Source organism: Pyrgilauda ruficollis, unplaced genomic scaffold (assembly GCF_017590135.1).
Source record: "Pyrgilauda ruficollis isolate IOZ18807 unplaced genomic scaffold, ASM1759013v1 scaffold33, whole genome shotgun sequence".
NCBI classification, from domain to species: Eukaryota; Metazoa; Chordata; class Aves; order Passeriformes; family Passeridae; genus Pyrgilauda; species Pyrgilauda ruficollis.
This window is the reverse complement of record NW_024524711.1, coordinates 4,366,558-4,389,527: the sequence shown is the minus strand read 5'-3', so window position 1 is coordinate 4,389,527 and position 22,970 is coordinate 4,366,558. Positions and strand designations below refer to the sequence as shown.

The 22,970-nt window shown below is 35.0% G+C and overlaps 1 protein-coding gene across 1 annotated transcript in view; it reads right to left on the bottom strand.

Moving 5' to 3' along the window:
- ORC5 (origin recognition complex subunit 5) overlaps nucleotides 1-22,970 on the bottom strand; it is a 62,110-nt gene that overhangs the window by 25,788 nt on the left and 13,352 nt on the right. The window contains exons 8-13 of the mRNA XM_041474684.1: nucleotides 21,501-21,549; nucleotides 20,844-20,934; nucleotides 18,531-18,583; nucleotides 16,279-16,391; nucleotides 12,848-12,895; nucleotides 10,537-10,647 (exon numbers count right to left, since the gene is read on the bottom strand). Coding sequence (XP_041330618.1) covers nucleotides 10,537-10,647; nucleotides 12,848-12,895; nucleotides 16,279-16,391; nucleotides 18,531-18,583; nucleotides 20,844-20,934; nucleotides 21,501-21,549 — 465 coding nt within the window. The remainder of the gene's footprint in view (nucleotides 1-10,536; nucleotides 10,648-12,847; nucleotides 12,896-16,278; nucleotides 16,392-18,530; nucleotides 18,584-20,843; nucleotides 20,935-21,500; nucleotides 21,550-22,970) is intronic.

Here is a 22,970-nt window from a genome sequence, read left to right as displayed (position 1 = left end):
TCAAAAGCAGTCCAGCAAAAAAGGAAGAGAAGGCCAACACCAGCTTGCCAGCCATGCAATGCAGCCCTGGGCAGGCTCTTCCCAAGTACTCACTGCAGAGTGACAGAACAACTTAACTTGCAGGAAGAATGAGTGGAAGGTGTACAAATCAATCACTGCCCCCAGTCTGCACACATTTTGACAAGGAATATGACAACCAAGCAGGGATATTTGATGGTGGCTTTTCCACTTGATTTGTAAAAAACCCAGAATAATTACTGAGAAAACACTTCTTAGTCCTTCAGGATAGAATAGCTCTACATAGATATAATGTAAATGTCTGCATCTGAGGCTGTCTTGATTCCATTTCTAGAGGATGGAGGAGTCAGTGCATCAGGACACAGTTCATTGAAACCTAGTACAGATTTTAAAACTTTTCAGTAACAGAGTGGGTTTAGATGTGCATGTCTGTTTTTCTCCATTAACTAGAAAAGCACACTGACTACCTCATATATGCTTTTACTGTGACAGACACATATCCAATCTTGCCTAAAATAATCACATTATTTCTAGTATCATCCACCCTCCTCTACCTAATGTGAGAAGTTAAATCATACAGCAGTAAGGACGGAAACTTTTTGCAGCACCTATGCAACTTCAGATACACAGCACCATTTTCAGCCATAACAATCATCATTGCCATCATCATCATAGCAGCTTTTCCAACCCTAACTACTGTAGGATTTGTCTCACCTTGTTTTGTCATTCTCCATATTTTAAATGAACAATATTCGCAACATTTACTAACAATAAACTTTCCATAAATGAGATTTACTCACACCGTGCTATCAAATTTCCACATTGCTCCCCCATAATATTTTCCAGTTTTCATTTCCATAGATGGAGAAGAGAGATTATGTAAATTCCTGACTATTCCTCATCTACCAAGAGGCATTATTTTGTGAATAAGCTTCATATTCTGAAATCCTCTTTTTCAATGCAGCTGCTTCTTTTGTCCAAGATACTGTGGCAAGCCCCACTATCTGCTATCAAATGAACACAGCCAGCAGCAAAGGGTCTTTAGGGGAGGAGGGGTGTCAAGCACAAAGTCAGTAGCTAGAACTGACTGCAGCTGGCAGGGCAGAAACAGTACAAGCATTCACCAAAGGGATCCAACATATTCTTTAATGTACCATTTTGCTACCTTATGCTCTAACATTGTTCATGGGCACAGTCTCAATAGTTTTCAACCTCATCAGGAAATGGAAGCTACAGATAGAATGGTACAGATACGATGTTACAAATTTATTTCACATGTGATACAGCACAATAATTTGTATTGAAGTGACAGGTGAGGCGTAAATACCTAAGGAGAACAAACTGTAGGTAGGGAGATGTAAGAATGCATTAGGCAGGGACAGGAGGACACGGGACCATATAACAACCAGTCCAAGAAGCACATCAATAAAAAGAATGCAACATTATAGCCAACCCTTCAATCAGTGATTTTGAACCATCTTCCTTGCCACTACAGAAACTGCAATTGCATCCATTACTGTGTGCAGTGAAGCAAAAGATATTAAATAAGCAAATGATTGTCAAATGAAGATCCTGACAAGATATCTGCCTCCCTACAACTCACTGATGTGAACACCAAAGAGCTAGTAAAGCTGTTTTGGCTGAAAGACAGTAACAGTAAAAAGTACAGCAGGTAAAACTGGCATTTAGTAGCCTTTCAGTTGGAATTAGGCTTTAGTTCTAGTTACCAGGGATGTGAAGAAACAGGGCATGCAATGTAGCTATTTTATCTCAAGAGTTAGTTCTAGTTCTGAAATTGTCTTTCAATTAAGCAGATTCAACACAAATGCTCAGTAAGGAGATGGTGCTTTGTCCCAAACAAGTCATACCCCAAATGCTGAGAGAGAAAACAGCCAAATTACCTCTAAGAGAGATAGAATTTATAAAGAGAATTAATGATGTCACCTGGGGGCTTGAAAGGTTCTTTTTAGTATTTAATCATATCTTTCTAGGCATATCAGCTTAAAACAAGAGATTTGAGAGAGAACTAATGAATTCTATCCTAATGCTCTAATTTGCTTTATCTCAGTATTGTGTCCTATCTTATTTCCATGAATAGCTGGTGATTCTGAAATAGACTTTCTGCAGACACTAAATGGTTAAAGCAAAGTGATTAAAAAACTTATAATATACAGGCTGGTTTTAGATATATATGTTATCAAGAGAGGTTGTGCAGTACTTGCTTAATTAATCTTTGCTGTCTTAACACATGAACCAGATGTACTATTATGTTCTTTGTTCTTCCCTAAAGAGGGGATGAGCTGATTATTTATCTCTAAACAATAGGAGTTCATGTACCACAGTGAAGAATTTTTTTTAATTGGGGAGGCAATCACTAACAAGCTTCAGCTGCAACTGCTTGATGTAAACACAGCACAAATTTGTTCCTGGAGTACTAAACAGATAGAATTTATAAAGAGAATTAATGATGTCACCTGGGGGCTTGAAAGGTTCTTTTTAGTATTTAATCATATCTTTCTAGGCATATCAGCTTAAAACAAGAGATTTGAGAGAGAACTAATGAATTCTATCCTAATGCTCTAATTTGCTTTATCTCAGTATTGTGTCCTATCTTATTTCCATGACTAGCTGGTGAAATAGACTTTCTGCAGACACTAAATGGTTAAAGCAAAGTGATTAAAAAACTTATAATATACAGGCTGGTTTTAGATATATATGTTATCAAGAGAGGTTGTGCAGTACTTGCTTAATTAATCTTTGCTGTCTTAACACATGAACCAGATGTACTATTATGTTCTTTGTTCTTCCCTAAAGAGGGGATGAGCTGATTATTTATCTCTAAACAATAGGAGTTCATGTACCACAGTGAAGAATTTTTTTTAATTGGGGAGGCAATCACTAACAAGCTTCAGCTGCAACTGCTTGATGTAAACACAGCACAAATTTGTTCCTGGAGTACTAAACGATGTTCCTACCAGTAAGTACATGAAACCAATTTCTAAGTAAGTGTGTAAAGAAAGAGATGGAAAGGAAAGAGTTTGGAAGGAGGAAAACTCTGTTTTGTCTTTCATGTATTCATATTTACTTCTTTGATACACTAACACATTTTCATAGATAAGTGAAGATATGAAGCTTCAAATACTGTTTACAAATAACGTGCCGAGAGAACAGAAGTTAAAGAAACTGTTGGTTGATACAACACATTCCCTATATTATATAGCTGCAATCTAAGACATGTGAAAGGCACAAGGGAATATATAATATTATGTTCACAGGGCCACAAGAATACTTTGTGAAAGTTATTAACAGATTATATACTGACTACAAAATTTAAGTAAATTTTAAAAAGTACAAATTTATCGTAAATCAATTTTACAAAGCCTTAAACACAGCTACTTCCTGGTCCGCAAATTCTTAAGGACATGCTACACAAATAAAAAATCTAAGATCAAAAAGCAAGGAAGTTTAGAAATTAGTAAACTGTTCTAGATAAGATATTTAGGAATTCACTTTATCCTCCTGATAAACTTCATCTCATCTGAAGTCCTCACTCCTCCCTCCCTCTCAATAGTCTTTCCCTTGTCATAACCAAAATCTCTTCCATAAAACTAGTTTCCAGTAATTCACAACAATTTGTCTTCTTAAATACACTGTTTTTAAAACACAGAGTAAGTGCCAAGCTGGAATCTATTACTATAAGCTCTTCACAGAAGTAAGTTTTCTACTTTAAATTACTGTAAAGAAAGAACTCATACAGAATAGAATAGAATTTGATTAAGAAAGCCTCCTAAGAAATCACAAAGCTGTATTATCAATATACCTCCAAAAATGAAAATAAGAACAAATTAGGTCAATCAACATAATATAGGTAAAACACCACTAGATTTTCTAAAATATCTTTTCTGCATCAATTAAAATTAGAAGGAATCAAGCACATCAGTCTCTTCACAATTTTAATTAGAAAGTACTACTTGAAGTAAGAATACTTTTATTTTTTTTCACAGCTATGCTCAGAGTTGAAAAAAAATAGAGTCAGCTATTTGGTTAAAAGTAATGTTTTCTCCTTTCTTTTTGCTTAACAGCAGGCTCTCCCAAGCTGCCATAGTCAGTGCTAAAGTGCTAACTATGTCACCATGCTGTGCATCACATTAAGTTCCCATTTCAGCTCATGAATTTCTGCCAGATTAGTCCAGGAACCAATAACAGAAAATGAGAAAATAGGACTTATTTATTACCTCTTACCTCCATCTTCCCAAACCTACAGAAAATCAACAGAGTACTGAGATCAATACAATTCAGTACAATGAGATCAACAGATTACTACACTTTCTAACCAATAGGCAGGAAAACAAAGTGTGTCAGATGCATAATATACCTATAAAAGGATACAGCATCAAAACCAGTTAGGTTCAAATACAACAGTAAGAATATAAAACTGCCTAAAAAAAACCCTCCACAGCTACAAATAGACAACTGCTAAAAAAGGTGTTCTAACAATACAAAAATAATCTTTTAGGTATGGGCAAGCATGAAGTCACAGGATCAAATGGTTGTACTACAAACCCACTTGGACAATAAACATGTGGGGATATACAGATTATATATGAATGCTGTGTGAGACATATGATGTTACAGAAGACTAACAGATATTTTGTGCTGGCAAGATGTGTCTTAGTTATCTTCACTACACACTGAAAGAGTAGGGGAAATTTATTTACACCAGTAATGAGAATAAGCCCAGAGTCTACAGTTTGTATTTGCTCATTCCTGTCACTGGGAAGCTCTAAAGACCTTCTGACTGACCAGACAGAGAGGTATACCATAATTCTAAATAGTTCTCATGAGAAAAAAACAAAATTAAAAAATAAGCTTTTAAGACCTTTTTCCATATAGTTCATTTTTTTGGTAAAGGTAAAAGCTTCCCCCGGTATGGAAGTACAGCAGATCATTCCAAAGATGACACCTCCTGTGGTCAGAATGGATTCAGCTGTGCAATTTTATGTACCTTCCTCTGAGGTACAGTGAAATGCAGTCATTTTCAGGTTAAATCAATAGGACAGAAGCAGAGGCTGATGACATCCTCTCTTGTAATTTTAGAACTCAAGAAGTGATAAAAATAGGGAAATACATGAGAATATATTTGCTTATATTCCAGAAACAAAATTCGAGAAAATCTACATACACAATCAACTCCGAGAGAAACGTAACTTTTACAATCATCTCCCTTCTGAATATTCACTACTTAATGATTCCACCTTTCAACAAGGTATAAAATAATTATTCAAACATTTCAATATTTTTGTAAACAACTGTTCAAGTCTCCCAAATCTCAGTACCGCCTAATGGATGTATAAAGTAAAGACACTCTCCAAAATCAGATGTGTGATATGCTCCAATTTTGTCCTGAATCAGTTTACAATATTACCTATGAGATAGAAAGGACTTTTTTCAAACATTCAACCAGACAACAAGAAATCTCACTGCAATATAGACTCTGGTCATGAAGGTGTAAATGCTAAGTTCATTTGAGAACAGGATAGAAATATATTCCTCCAAAATTACCCCCCCACACTTAGGTAGCTAACGTCTGCTATGGACTTCTCAATTATTTCAGGTAAAATTTTAGCAATAACTCTATCCATTTATCCAAAAATATAACAAGCAAAACACTTGTGGAATTTCAGAGTAATATGAAAGCAAAAGAAGGTGGTTTAACAGAATCAGCACGAACTTTCATTTTTCCAGCATTTTGCTTATTTTAAAAAAATTAAAAATTAATCCACTTACTGACATATAACATCTTGTACTGACAGTACAAGAATATGCACTGTATTTCTTGCATACTGTAAAATAAAAATGGCTCCACTTACCTTTGTTCTTCTTCATAACAAGGCCTCTTAGGGAACAGTGGAGAACAACACACATTTCAACCAGACCTTTTTCTGTAGAAATTCACTCATCTGCTCACTTTTTAAATGGAGAGTATTCTATTGGTCTTAAACAGTAGTGTTAAAACTAGATGCAAAATGTTCCTACGAGCAGTCCCTGCAACAGCAAGGAAAGCTGGAACACAATACAGCTGATCTAGTAAAAATGAGTAATTCTTATTCTGTCAAGAGTTGTCAAATGTGGAATGAAAAACTTCTTAAACATTAATACAATCTGAGCTTGTAGAAGTGATTAAGAGTGCTTTCCTTTTGAAAAAAAAACCTGTTAAGTTGACAGTATTCACAGAATTGAATCACAGAACTATAGAATCATAGAATCAAATTCCTCTTTATCAAACTGCTACATCAAGGGAACCTAAGATAATGCAGTAACAGAGTTAAACTATATTCAGGATGTGGATATTTGGTGTCCAGAAAGGCTGTGACACATATAGGCTATAATACAAATCAAGTAGGTAGATAACAAAATCAGGCATCTTTCCAATCTTGCAACTGAAATTTTACCACAGCTGTCAATTTACAAATAAAGGGCAGTTTAAATATTAAATTATCATCTGAAAAAGAAAATCATAAAGCATGCTTCCAACACAACAGGGACAAATAAATTTTGCAGGTAAATTGCCTCATACTGTTCCAGTTTACGTAAAGAATATTAGATATTCCCTATTCTTTTCATGTAAGGCAGACAAGAAAGCAAGAAAAAAGAAAACAAATCTCTCCAAATTCTTACATTCCAAGAAAGGGCACTTTTTTTCCTCAATTACAGAAAACTACATTCCTTTGGCTCCCTCCAGCTGGAACTATGTTATGTACATCAGTGGTTTGTGTGTTTCTCATAGACCCATATCATACTGGCACTTAACACACTACTCAATTTAGTGAGTATGCACACTACTGCATTTATTTTAACTTCAGATGAGAAGTTCTTACTCTTTGGACAACAGTTTACAATGCTATTTATCTTTACAACAGATTGAAAAATTCTAAGTTTGTTAACCCTCATTTCAAATTCTTACACATTTATAACTAAATTAGTTCTATGAATCTGTGATACTCTTAAAAAAATTCAAATGGTTTTCTTAGATCCAGCAAAGAGATAAGAAATATCTAATAAATGAAATACAGACTATGTGCAAGATACCTGATGTGCTTCCATATACTCATAAACACCCTTCCTAGAAGTCTCTGATTGCAAATGCACTATAGCCAGAAGTAAATCCTAACCATACAACTATCTGAAAATATTTGCCAAATATAAAGAGTAACATTAAAACCAAACCTGAGATGACCTAATTTTAGTGCATTAGAGCAAAAATGTAAACAGAACTGAAGTTACTGATTAGTTACCTATTTGGTAATTTTCAGCTATTATATACTCTGAGAAGTTATCCTAGATGTTTTTCCAAATATTCAGGGATGTACTACCAGAAATAAAAGCAAAATATGCAAAAGTATGCAAGATAAAGGGCTTTGTTCCATTTTACCTTAGATAACATCATAGCTCAAAACTACAAGTAGACCTAATCAATTCTCTTTATGAAAAGCTATTTCACAAGAAAGCAAAAGCAAGATAAAATGTCTAGAAAATGAAAAATGGCCAGGAGAACTGAATTGACTGGAAGAAGCAATTACTAAATTATTTTGGTAGAGGAAAAAACACGGGTTAATTTTGGCTTGTAATCCATAACAACGATATCTACTTCCTCATTGACTGTGATATGAACAGCCCTTATCCTTTACAATGTAAAATGACCTCATTTAAATTAAATTGGTGCTGATAATTCTTGCCCAATGTTTTGTGCATAAATACATTTGTGTCCTATACTAAGGCACATTTTTATGAAGAGCATTCTGCTGTATTTCTGACTATTTTCTGTGGGAAGCCTAAAATTAAATACTACTCTTATACAAACCAGGACTGAATAGACTCCCAGAACCTTTGAAGAATGCACTTTCAGGAAGCTTTACAAAGTTTCTTTGTATCCCTCCATTCTGCTGTAATTGCCCTTGGACATAATGAATATTTCCTACTCTGCACAGTGGATCCATATGGTGACACAAATAATAATCCTGGTTGCTCCTGCTGTACCAAGTAAGGAAACTCTAAGACTTCTCTGTTGTTGTAGGATGCAGAACATCTCAAATGAATAGAAACAATTCACATACGTACTGAAACGAAGATGCTATAATTAAAACCTCCAAACCTTCCATTAACTTTGTCTCAAAAAGTCCTCACTGGATGTGTGAAAAGTTTGATTAAAAAGAGCACAAACCCAAGAGAAATTTCAACTTTTAAGGGAGCAACTAAAAAAATTGTCATTTGCAGAAGTGGAAATTTGCTTCCCCCACCCCACTGTGCTATTCTCTTGTACTAGTTAGTGAGGAAGACCAAAAATGAATGGGCCCAATTCCATCTCCTATAACCTGCTTACAGCAAGAAGTTACAGCAGAAGTTGTTTAGTTTTGTATTGGTTGTAAAAATCACACTGGTAAAACACACATGCCAACTCTTGGTTTGAAAAAAGGTATGAGACCATTTTAAAGAGTATGATATTTAAAGGCAAAAGATTAAGATTCCAACTTTAAGTTGAAAATCCATTTAGAAAAAGTAAACATTTTCAATAAAACCTACCATTAAGAGGAAAAAATGAAATTTTGCTGCTTATTAGCACAGAACTTTCACTTTTGAAAAGCTAATAACTAAAATTTTCATGTGAATAGAAACTATACAGAAAAACAAGAAGCAATAAGAGATACCACAAAATCAGCAAGTGACAGATCTTAAAGCAGCTGCTAGTCCTTCTTGAATCTTGACTGTGATTGCTGATCAACTTTAAAGCTAAGGCATGCTATTTTCTGATAGTACATGGGGAGAATTAATATGCATTTGGTTCATGTATAGCCTTTGAGTTTACAAATTAAAGAGCACATAAAATCAATCATGAATCAGTTAAGAAGTCAAATATTTGACAAACATTTTAAACTTCTGTATAATTTTATTATTATTTCCATGCTGATCACACAAACAAAAAATTTAAGATTGTGCTAACAATAAAATGTATCAATACTGATAAGGATAAGCCAGCTCCTAAATATTTACTTTGAAAAATGTATTTACAGAACAACCAATGACAAATCACTGAAATGCAAATTGTTTTAAACCATTCAAGAAAAAAAGCAATTAAATATTATGCCTAGTTTAAACTACTTTTCAAACCTATTTTAAATTCTGTTGAATTTTTTATTATTTTGCAGGGGACACTTCAATATTTTTAATTAAAATTTAATATAAAAATTGCTTTATAACTAAAAATACTCTTAAATAATTTATAAAATTGAATTTTTGTATAAACATATTTAATTCCAAGTTCTTTATCCTAACCCGGTTAAGATTACACACAATTTTTTTATATCTGTACAGCTTTATCTCCAGATATTCAGAAAATAAAAAATTACTACTATTCTTTGATAACACTGCCACCTAGTGCAAACTCTAAGTCAGAACAAAGCATTTCCTTGCTCATTCTGTAATTTAGCCTAAGGTGGAACTATAATATGTACAAATTGTGGCTTTAGTACTACTTAACTGTACATTGGACTAATGACATCTGTTCTCTTACCTGGAATGCCTATTAAATATGCAGCTACACTAATTTTGAAAATATACTGTAAAATACTGTTATATAATATAATACATTCACATCTAGCGTATACCAAAATGCTTTTGATAGCCAAAAATAAGGGAATACAAAGTTAACATCCTAAAAAACAAACAAGTATGCTCCTAGAACTTTATATGAATGCAGACAATAAACTGAAATATTACTTGGTTAAATTTGATAGCTAAAAAGGAAAGGTAGAAAATATTTCAGTATAAAGTAAGTTACGACTGGAAAGAAGGAAGAAATTGAGAATTTCTAAGGTGGAAATGATATCCAAGAATCAAACTGATAGTAGAAAATCATCTTTACTTATACAGAATTGGTCAATACACACTTGACAAACCCAGAGGTCTTGAGAAAACACTGGATTTACTTAATTCCACTCACTTCTATAGCTATGCTGCCATCTAGTGAAACAGGATACTCACTCTTTTCTGCAAGGCTTCTATTTTGTCCAAATGGAAAACAGCAAGCGCATGTACCACAGCAAATATTGCCCACCTGTAAGTACCTTATTCCCTCTGCTGCTTCTTCACCACATTTTTGTAGCAATGTGTGCTACAATGTGACTAATTTTGGTCATGGGACAATCAACATTTTTACATCTAACGTGAAATGCAAAAAGGCTTATGGACTTCAGTGAGAAACCAAGGAACTGATCAGTACAGACCACAGTCCAGGATCAGGGAAAAGTTATCTATTAGCAGATTTCAGACAGACAGACAGATAAAAGTACTGGATTCACAGCTAGTAATACAGATAAATATTACTCTGAACCTTTGATTTAAATTACTTGTTGTGGTTGTTTTTTCATTTCATTTAATTAGAAATCTGACTTACAAAAAACATTTAAAACTTGGTGAATTCCAGACACTAAAAAGCAAATAAAAATGTAAGTACACACTCACCTGGGAAAATATATTTGCAGTTGGAGCAACTCTGTTGTCCACAATACTATATAATATTGCTAACAATCTGTCCAGAGGAAATGGCTTTGGCCCAAGTAGGTGATTGCTGGTCTGCAACAAACAACACTTTTTAATCCACTTCTTAATTCCCCGGAGTACTACATGATGTTATTCTTATTGTTTTGGCCTCTAGGGAGGCTCTATGATTCACAGTAGTCTTTCATACAGCCTACTTACACCTTATGGAAAACACTGAATATGTGTTTATTGATCAAGATATAGAAAGAAAGATCTATTTAACATGGCAAGTGTTCAAACTGCACAATAAACAGGAACAATTCTGAGCTGTAACAGAGGATCTCAGGTCAAATAACCTGTCAGTAGATTTATACATTTACTTGTGTTGTCTAATGACCTTGCCCAATTTAAGGAATAAAGAGGAAAGGCTATGTTTTATGGCATCCAAAGAATCACAGAATGGCTTGTGTTGGTAGGAAGCTTAAAGATTTCTTCTAAAGAAGGAGGACAAAACTGGACAGAGTATTCCAGAGGCAAGGCAAAGAGTGCTGAGTAACACTCACGTGCACATACCTCCCACAGGTTCAGCTGGTTAAGACAAACAGTTCAGATGGCCGAGCCCAAGGTCAGTTTCTTGGCTGCTAAGACCTGCTGTACAATGAGCTACCAGCCCAGCTACAGGCACCTGTGTTATCAGAACACAGATTTGCTCAACCTCACATCTACAGAGCTCTTCTGCATCGTGCACACCTCACACCTCAGCTGACACTGATGACCATTTTAGGCATTATGGATTATTGTATGTAGTAACCTTGCATTCACTTGAATTCAAAGAAATACAAAGTCCTGATTGTTCAATGCTAAGCATTTTCAAAATAACCAATTCTGCAAAAAGGAGATGTACAGTTTATAAGGCAGAACTGGGCAGTATTCCAACTCAGGCAGTATAGTTAGGAGTACAGAGATTTATGACTCACACTTCCAAAAGTTCTTGCAAGGAAAATACTTGTTTTAAGTTTGCATTTAATTCTCTCCGCTTTGACATCCAGCTGCCTTTTTTGTAGTGTACATTGATTTATTCTTACTAGCAGAGCAGCTAAGATTAAATAGGATTTTCAAGGGAAAGTTTGTTTCAAAATGCTTCTGGGAAAGAACATCTCAAATATTCCACCAGCACCTCTGTCACATTAGCCACCAGTAAAACACAACCACTCATTTCTTCAGCAAAATCAAAACTATTTCCAATACATGTTTAAACTTTTCAAATCCAGGAGGTGTCCCCAAAGCTACCTCTTGGCTAACAAAGCAAGCAGTGTGAAAAATCATGGAAACACATAGCCAAAAATAGATTCACCAAGAAGATCTCTCACTTGTCACTGGAAAAGCATCGTTCCAGGCCAACCATGCAAAGAAACCAAACAAATTCTGCTTTTATCAGCAACAGGGCAATTAATAGAATGGTAAGTCAGTTTCTTCTCATTCACAAGATTCATTTTTACTAGTAAAAAACCCCCGCAGCCTCTGGACTGACACAATTAAGAGTCACAAAATAGATTTTTAATCTTGCTATTCCTGAACTTTTAAGGAAGGATTAATTTCATCTAATGTCAGCTTCCTGCCAAGCAGGTACAGACAGCCAAACCATATACAGCCAGTAGAAATCTAATCAATACAAGTTGTGGTGCAATTCATCTGCCTGAACATAGAGCCAAATCACACCCTACACTCCAATGACTGCATCGACTGACTCTGTGTGGGCTATAAACTGCTTTAGATGCAGGCACCCACTAAGGTGAGGTGAACCTGATCTGTAGATCAGTCTTTAGACAAGCTTCTCTGGGCAAAGGTATATTGACACAAACTGTCACAGCAACTGAAGAAAATGAGTCTATTTATAACACTACATCTGCAATTGTTTATCCCTATATTTCAATTTCTCTCATTATAGAAATCTTTATATAAAAATTCTTTAAAGAATATAAAATTATTTTTGAGAGAAATGCTGATACTTGGCAACTCCACTTACAATGTCCTTTAGCTTTATTAAACACACTTTGCTGTACACAAAAATATGGCTTTAGGAGAAAATTTTATATTATAGTTTTAATGAAATGAAAATGTCTGTATCTCACAGAAATTTGTGGCATACAAAACAAGTACACCAAAAATTGTCATTTCTGCAGTTCTGATGTTCTTACAATAATCAATGACACAAAATGAAATACAAACTCACAAGTACAGTGGAAAGAAAATACTTGCTGCCAAGCTCAGCTTAGAAGGATAAAATACATACCTTCTCATGCTTCTTCATGAAGTTGGTCTTTCTAATTTTCCCATGATGCTGCAAACAACAAACAAGAGCAAAGGTAATTAAAATAGTCAATAAAGCATGTATACACTACAAATGGCAGTGGCAGTATGTTACTCTAGGTCTACTTCTTTACTACACTTCCAGTATTTGCCTTTGATGTCACCACCAATCATTCTCACTATAAGCCCTAAAATTACACTTGCCTAGCTTCTTGCTCCACCTTGTCCCAAGTGGTGCGAAAGCCAAAACACAACATGCTAATATTTTTTGGTGACATGCGTACATTTTGGTTTTTAATCTACTCAGGAACTGATGAGGTAGTCAAAACTGGTTTGTAATATGACTTCATGCTACCATCCTCCTCATATCATCCATCATCTAATAAAAAAGACAGATGATGAATATCATAATTTTTAAAATGTATCCATGTATAAAATCCACCAGAATTTTCACCTTTTACTGATCCTGTTTTAGAATTTGGATGGTATAAATGTTGGCAGAATGACAACCAGGAATTTAATCAACACAACACAAAGGTAGTTCAAGGTTCTTGAGCTAAATGACAAAAGGAAGGAATACGGGAGAGTGAAGGGGTAGGGGTGGGTGTTGAAGAAAAGCTGCACATTTTTAAAATTGTCTTAAAAAAGGAAGAACTGTTGAAAGAAAATAGCCAAGTGCTCTTGGATCTCAACTAAAAGTGTGAGGGCAAGACTAGGGCAGAAGTACAGTAAACAATGTTACAAATGAATGGATTAAAAAAAAGAAACAAAAAATCCAAGAGAGACATGAAGGATGAGGTGTAAGTGATGTAAAATGAGTAAAGGTGTAATAATTTTTAAACATAGTTAAGTGGTATTTCTCAAAATATCACTTGATGAGTTTTTCCTTCTTCCACAGCCCTGAGAAGTATGCCTTATTAATATACCTTATAAGCATGCTCAATGAATCATGGGAAAAAACTCAAAGGAATTATTTTTTCATTTAAATGTTTAAATTCTTGTACTTAGTATTTGTGGTCCTCAATACTCGGCCATGTCAAAAATCATCTTAGTAAATGTGGCTTTTCTTGACTGACTTCTGCAGTGCTAAATAGAGAGGGCTTAGGTTCAATTCACATGATTTGTCTGATTAAAAAAGAATAGCTAATTTAGCTAATACATATCAAACACAATTAGAAAGAGAGCAAAGCAATCATTTTATCATGCCTTTGAAAAAGTGACTGCAGTGATAACCATGACCTTTCAGAGGGGAAAGTGATCTAGTCTGAGTTACACAGCATGCTTCGGATGGATCACAACAAACTGCATTCATGCATTTTACAAGTTATGCTGGGATCTCCATATGATATATATGGTATCTTATTTCTGTTCAAGTACAAAATCCCATGAAATTCAGAGCTCATTTTCAATTAGCTTTTAATGCTGTTTTCTATGAAGACTTCCTATATACACATTCCTGTATATATATATATATTATTCTTTCTTGTTTTACAGACTTCCAAACCAGCTTTGTATTTTCCTCTCCATCTACTGTCAAGTTCTTAAATTTTCACATAAGCAATTGCAGTTGTGCCAATTATCACTTCCCTGCTCTGGCAGACTGCTAGCATTCCAGGCTGCTCCAAACTGTGACTTTACTTTTAGCTGTAGTATAGCCTAGCATCTATAGAGTAGGGCAGATGAGCAACTCAGTGACCACCCTTTTGTTTGCATTCCTTTCGCTTCTTTTAGTCCTTAGTTAAATCACTCCAGAAGATACTTTTCTGTGATCTATTCTGAATCTCATTACAAACCTGATAAAAATCATATTCTATTTCCACTGTTCACATGACTCACAAAAACACTCAGCTTGAAATCCTCTCAAAAGTGTTGATTTTGTTGGGCTTTGAGATGCAGCTATTTCTGAAGTTCAATTTTAGACCTGATGAAGGGCTAACTGATACCACATGACACACAGGAAAAATGGTGACTTCTGCTTCATGAGTTCTTGGAAAAAAATACCTGATAGCAATGATAGAAATACCTTCCTGACCCCTGCTTCAAAAATCTTAGAAATTCACATTTATTGTACAGAAGTTTAATACAGTTCATGGAAACTCATGCAGAGATACTACAAAGGAGAAAGGAAGAAACCTAAGTTGAAAAGGTTGTCCAGTGAGCACAAGGAAGATGTGGCACATTTTGATAACATGCTCTACAGACTTGACTCTTGCATGCTCTACCATTTCTGTGCAGAAACATTTCTTCACCAAAAAAATCTCTACCAAAGAAAATGCTTCAGCCAAGTGCAAAGAAGACTTGCCTATAAAGAAAATTTGCCTATCTACACTTACTACAAGTAACCCTTCACTCAGGAAAGGATTAAATAGAAGGGTGAAACACCTATAGCTTTCAGTAAGATCATACAGAGTTTAAACTGAAAACATACTAACATTTCATCACTAGAAACTGCAGTAACTTCTCAAAATGTGTATCTACGATTTTTTTTTTTTGAACAGGGAGTAATATTTTAGAAATTTGTCTTGCCCCCATTTTCTTTAATTGCTTACACCAAATGCCATACACACATGCATATATCAATACATACTGTAATAGTTGGTAAAATGCATAGAAAGCCCAACTGCCTGATCACTTTTCTGATACCTGTCTTGCCACCTACATTTTGTCAAATAACTCAAAATGAGGCAATGAGGCAGGCCTGAGGAGCCTGAAGATCGTGAGTCAGGAAGAGACATACAACAACAACCAACGGCACCACAGCACTTGTCTGCACTATGACCACAACTTAGCTCACAGAAAAAAAAGAAGGAAAAAACCCATCAATATGTACATGGCAAGAACAGAAAATGATGTTTAGCCCAGGAGTTGGTAGTAGCAATTAATACATTCATCCTAAAACATGCATTACCACCATTCCAACACAATACATACCAGCTAACGTAACCACACCTCCTGCAAAAGCAACTGCTTGTATGTTTCTATTTCAAAAACTTAGAACTCCATAAAAAACCTAACAGTGCACCAAGTCATTTTACCTCATTAAAGGCCAAGGCAGTTTTGGTTTGTACCTTACCCTGGAAATTTAAGTGTGGATTATAACTAAGGATGCTGTGGTCACTGCACTAAAATATTTTCAGAACAAAGCTGTATCAACTTAGAAAAGCAAAGCACAGTGCTCATACTGTAACAGCTTTATGCATAATTTGACATGAACAAGAATTTGGGTTTATTAGACATTTAAATCACTCAGTGATCATTACCAATCACAGTCTGTGATCAACAGAAAAGCTGCTCATCAAACCAAATGAAGTGCACACAGAAACAGAGCTCAAAACAAATAGTTGAAGAGTTTTAAACCACGAAATTCAGAATGCAGGAATCCAGTTAACAGCACTAAGACATGAATTTTGTTACCTTAAGAAAGAATCTCTTATCTGTCCTAACAGGATTGTAGGAGGCAAGGTAAGCAGCTATTAGAAGAAATTTGGAGTAATAAGGAAGTTCCACATGGGTATGTGCAGAAAGTCCTATAAAATAAACAAACAGTTCATGAGTTAACCAAAACCCAGCCTGAACATCCAAGAATTTCAAATTAAACTTCCCTGCATTCATTTTTTTTTTCCTTCTCTCCTGTTCTAGTGTCATAACTAAATGAGTATCACTTTCTCAGCCCCATTATCACAGATGCAAACTCAGGGAAGGGCCAAGAAGCATGACACAAAGCTAAACAAAGCTAACATTCTGAAACCTTTTCAGACTCTCAGCAACATACTTGAAGCAACAGGGATTCATAAATCTTCCAGAAAAAAGACAAATAATTCCAGGCTACTTTCATTTAAGGGAATTTTCCTGACAAACAAGGCAGATTAAGGGTTATATTTAAATACAACAACAATTTTTTTCAAGATTCAACCTTTAGACTCCTCTAGACCACCAAACAGCTTGTCCAGGAACAAGGCTGGCATGGTCAAGAAAGCAGCAGTGCTTCACTTCCGATAAATAGTTCATCTGTGATCAATGATTTTTTAACATTTAGGAAATGTTCTATTTCCTACAGAAAATGTTTTAAAAGTTTTAAACTTCAACCAGTTGACTCCACCTCCTTGTATACATGTATACTTAATTAAGATTAAACACAGATATTAAAATCCACAAGAACTACAGTCTAGTGAATATCTGCTTCCCCTCTTTTTGAGGGGAACTCAAAGTACTTTTACTTTGTCATTTTTACCCTTACAGTCCCCTGCTCTTGTTTTACTTCTCATGCAAAGAATAGGATCATCAAACCACCACTTATCAGCTGGCTAACTACAGAAACCATTAAAGGGTCTCTCCTGTGCCCTCTTTGCTTATAGTTTTTACTTCAACAGTTTTTGTTCTGTGAAGCACCTGTACCCTTATGCTGCTTTAATCCACAAATATCAGCAAATAAAGATTAAATAATTAAACATGTCTAAAAGTTGTGATTCAGGGTCCACAACATAGGGAAAAGCATCCTAGATGACTGCTAGTAATGATTTCCTCTCACATAAGCATAAAAGCAGTTTCAGTTTAATTTATAATTAAGGGATTCTCATCTATTGCATGCTATATAACATGCAACACCAAATAAACTCTTGCAGACAGACAATTTAGTTTAATACAAAAACATCTGGCTTTTCTCCATTCTTCTGGTCAGCCGGTATTGCAGCATACACTGAACTATTTGATGATTTACACCTTTATTGGAGTTAGAATCTTATTTACTAGAACAACTTCTTAAGCATATTACTATCAAAAGCTGTTTTAACATGTAATTAACATGTAATTTTTTCCTACTACATACACTTATGAAAATGCATTTAAAATGAAGTCTCCCTTCATGGGGTTGTCAGGTGCAAAATATTTTATGATCATCCGGGAGAGAGTTTAATAAGGACACTTTGATTCAAACTCCTTTGGTAAAAAATGTTGAAAATTCACCAAACATAAACCAAACACAGAAAACAGTCTGATGATTGCATTTATCTCAAGGAAATGTCATGACAAATAATATAAAAAATGTTTCCTTGTTACAGACTGATCAAAAGACTATGACCAACTGACATGACCACGAAAATAATTCAGTATTCCTTCCTAAACTGTAAATGAAGGCTGACAAATATATTAAGATTCAACTTTCCAGCCTGTCTAAAGTATAAAACCAACAAAGCTCTACTTGTCCAAGGAAAGAACACAGAAAAAGAACACTTGCACTTCTGACAGTTCTCTTTGCAAGAAATCTGAACCAGGACAGGTGTTTTGTTTAGGAATGTGCTAATTTCGGGCAATACACCAGGTACAACATTCTCTTCTCCCCACTTGGACAACTCTGCCAGTTGGCACACAGAGGTTTGACCATCAGGGTTCAGGCCATCCCTCACCCATTCTGACATAAGAAATACTGATGTGAAGAAGACTGCTTTTACCTGCAAAGAATATTAGGAAAGGTTACTCCCAATATATGTAATAAGGGAAAAATATTCCTTTGTAGAACACCTTCTCAAAAAACCTTAACTACTAACTGAATACTAACAGGCAGCTTTGTCTGTGTGGTTTCACTCACATGCTCTCAGATGACAACGACCAAGTGGAACCAAAAAGCACATTTCACATTTAAGGCCCTACACAGTTACTGTGTTTGATACCTTTCAATTGCCCAGGCTCTCCACCATCATGCTGCAAACGCTCCCACTGTGAGCTGAAAGACAGACAATGCAAATACATAAAAATGTATTATTTGATAGTCTTTGAGAGAAAGCTACCTGCTTGGTATATTCTAATTTTATGACACTTGCTAGGATACAGTTAGTGAGAGAATAATTAAAAATACACGGTCTTACTGTCTCGCACATAAATTTTAATAATCTGCAGACCATGTATTTGATTAAAAAAAAGAAAAAAAAATAATGTTAGATTAAGGCATAAAAGATCTAACTGTAAAATACCTATTTCCTCTCATCCAACTACTATGAGTAAGCAAACACCCAGAGTGTTCAAGTTTCAAGAATAATACAGAATTGCATAAAAAGCAAAAACACTGATAGTTTTGATTACTACTATGAGTAAGCAAACACCCAGAGTGTTCAAGTTTCAAGAATACAGAATTGCATAAAAAGTAAAAACACTGATAGTTTTGATATTTTTTTTAACTAACATAACTTTTTTTTAACTAACATCTGCTTAATAACCGCTTATGTTTGTGAGAAGAATACTATAATTACTTCATAATGTAATTTTGAAGTCAATGGAAGTCATCAAGATGGATTATTCAGTCAGTGAAAAATGCCCTCAAGTTGGTGTTTTCCTAAACAATAGCAAAAACATTCACTTTAAAACTTCCCTTAAGGAGTCACATTGCTAGAAATTTCATATTTGGATCATTATTTTTGCACACCACAAGGGGATTACAAAAAGATAGGCTTGTTGAAGAAACTATTTTGGCTTGTTTTTTAAATTTCCTCATGAACAGAGTTTATCAGTCATAAGCTATAAAACTTATAAAAAATGTAATGGGAGTTCAAGTAATACTTAAATTACAATGAACCCATCGGTGAGTTAAGGTTTTATTCAATGCCTATCTTACAGACAGAAAAAAGGTTAATTTTCCTTTCAGCTGATAAAAAAAGTTCTGATAGCAAAGTTCTATCACTATAAATTACATAGCCAAGAAAAAACAGAGTAATCACAGTTCTGTGGCCAGAAAAACTGATATAGTGATTTTAATTCCTCAAGTTCTGGTACACAGAACTAAATCCTAGAACTGTTAGACAGAAAGCTGGAATTTCTAATAAAAATCAAGTCAAGCTCAAATAAAGCTTTGATTTATAATCAAAGAAAACTGTAGAGGGAAATTACTTATTTGGAAACAATTCACAAGCTATTTTGTATCATAATCTTTTATTACAACCTAATTAGAGTAGGCAATTACACAATATAAAAAGTCAGGAAGATCCTGAGTAGACTGTGTAATGAAGATCAATATTGAATATAAATAAATATTTGAGCCAAACAGTAAAATGCTGCATGCTACAGCGAAGTCTAGCTTGAAAAAAAGCAAAATCAATTCTCTCTTTGAAGGAGTGATCACATCTCTAGAACACTAGCAAAAGCTTCTACTGCACATTCAGGCTGTGACCAGAATACTCTATAGCCTCAGTGACATTGAAAGGAAAGAAATCAGTATGTTTTTACCAAGACAAAGAAACCAAGCAATACTGAATGATCTCTCTTCACACAGTGTAACATCATCACTCATTTTAAAGATGGAGAGAACATTAAACCTAAGCCAATTATTACCACTGTGAATGAACACCACCATCCTTTTTTCTAGCACTCTGGCAGCTTACAGACAAAATAAACAAGGAATCTAAAATAATACCAAGAACAATAGCCATTAATAGGAAACCACATTTTAATGCTATCAAAAATGGCAATTCCATGTAAGAAAAAATTTGGCCTTGGAAAAGTAAATAAGGGATAAGAAAGCACAGTCAGCAAACAAACCTAGCTCAAACAAAGCTAAGAAACAAAGATACTCAAAATCTGTCACGTCTCAAGAATTTTGAGGTTTGCATACATCCTTGGTACAGCAAGTATCTGGCGAGCTAACACACACAGCAGTGTGTTTTAAACTGTGTCTGTACATTCTGGTGATGGACTCCCATGCTTGGTAGTTTCATACATTACAGAAAATGCATCTAGTATCAGTGTAAAGGAGAACAAAACCTGCTGCCACTGCTTTACTTACTGAATCTATTATATGCTACAAATACCACTTTGTTTAAATCTCCTCCTGAGATATGCTATTTCTAACAGTGTATGGCAAGAAAGAAATGCGCATTAAAGAAAAAAGATTACATCTAGCAAAAAGGCAACACTAGCCATGAAACACAGTGAGAGAAAGGTTGTTAAAAACAGCAACCCCAACAAAGCAAACAAGCCTATGCCCTCCAAATTACCTGGATATTTCCCGGAGATAAACAGTCTGCATTGCCTTCTTCAAATGAGGTTCAATATTTTTCCAGAGTTTGCGGGTGTCGCGCTCATTTGCTGCAGCAAGTCAGAATCAGCTCTGTTAAACATTTAACTCATACAACACTAAAACTCATCCCTAACACCTGAACAGTCACAGGCATAACACAGTCGAACACCTTGACTCTGACATGCTGCTTTAGGATGATGCACCATCACCATCCATCCACCAAGCACATGACGCCACACAAGGCCGTTTCTCTGTGACCGTTCTGAGATAATCTGCATCAGATTGACAAAACCTCTCCTCTTGGTTTCTTTCTTCTCTTAGCCTTGACAAAGAAATAACTTATCCCATTACTTTGTCAAAGTCCTCATAGTTGAGTGAGTAGAAAGATTTATAGGAAGCAGGAAAATTTTCAGGGTATTTCCATCTTTGTTTCCTAAAACACCATCAACCAAATACCACGTACTGCTTCTGCTACAAGTGCTAATGACTGGGTGCAAGGGGAGTAGGCACTGCTGTTGTGACCTGGGATACCACTGTGCCACCACACACAAGGATCAGAGCAAAGTCTTCACCAAAACCCACTGCACAGCACCTGCTCTCTCACACAGCCCACAAATTAAAGACACAGCCTTACCTTCCCCTCTGACCACTGGCTCACAGTATTTAGCAAAATTGAGCGCTGCCTACAGAAAGCAAAAATGGAACATATTAAAGTACTAAATCTATCTGATCCAGCTACAGAGTATAACTAACAGGGCAATTAATTCCTTTGCAAAGCCAGAAACCCTTTTGAGTCAATAATTATGCTACTTGCTTACAAACACTATACTGTCACAAATGGCAACATTTCTGTACCATAAAATACAAACAGAAGTAATCTATCACAGGTTGCATGGCTTTGAGCTCAGCAAGATCTGTTTATCATACTCTGAGATTGCATTTTTTTTAACTAACATAATAATTTATCATTATAAATGCAATAAAAATATTTTAATGAACTTTTCTTACTCCCTTCATTTTCAAATAAAACTTTCCATTCCAGGAGAAGTTCAGCACACTTAAACACAAGCAGAAATTATTTATTTTCTCAAAAATTATTTAAAAAACATGCTAGTATATTCCATATGCAAATGAACTCCTTTTGCCTAAAGTAAGATTAAAAGATTTTTGACAACACTATAATCTAGATTTTCTTGTAAATATTTAAATCAATATCACACAGAATTTTGTAAAATACCAATCCTCAGATTTCATTCTGTTTCTGTCCTACTGCACTTTCATAAATCTCTGTGCTAATATACAAAACTCAAAAGTGTAACTTCCATATATAAAGCTAACAAAATTCCAGAATGTATTATTAATAATCACACATAACAGCATACACATTTAGAGTCTGTATTAGACACTAAGGAGCTCAGAAGCCTGCATTCAGTCGCATGTGTCACTATCTTCTATAGAAGAGACCTGTCAACCACAAAGAATTTAGGGTCCAATCACATAAGTATTTTCATAGTGTTGCACAAGCATACAGTGCATCTAAACCTAATGAAATTCTCATAAGCAGAGCCACTCAAATACATGTCTGCAGGAACTGTGACCCTGGTTTCTATTTCGGTCTCCAGCAATCTCATTTACATATAAAACCTGTAGTTTAACAGATAAGTTCAGCTGAAATTTAGCAGCATGTTCCTGAGGGAAACACAGGCAAAACAGTCATATCATCTCTCGAGCACTGATTTCTTCACTGATCACATCACACGTGTAAAATTTCCTTTTACAGTTAAGTAAATAACAATTGGATTAAGATAATGTTTGTAATGGTTATTAAGCTTATACAAATGTCACCATCAAGTAATTTAATTGTGTTAAATTTGTTTACTATTACATTATGTGGTTAAAACGCCTTTTTCCAAATACTTTCCATTTATTACCAGAAAACTACACAACACTTGAAGCCCTTTGCAGCCACAAAACAACTGCAACATTTGTTATGGATTTTAAAGGCAACTACATTTCAAGCTAACACATTCTCAGGAGGGCAAATTTACACTAAATATAAGAAAGACTTTTTTACTACGAAGGTGGTGAGACACTGAAACAGGCT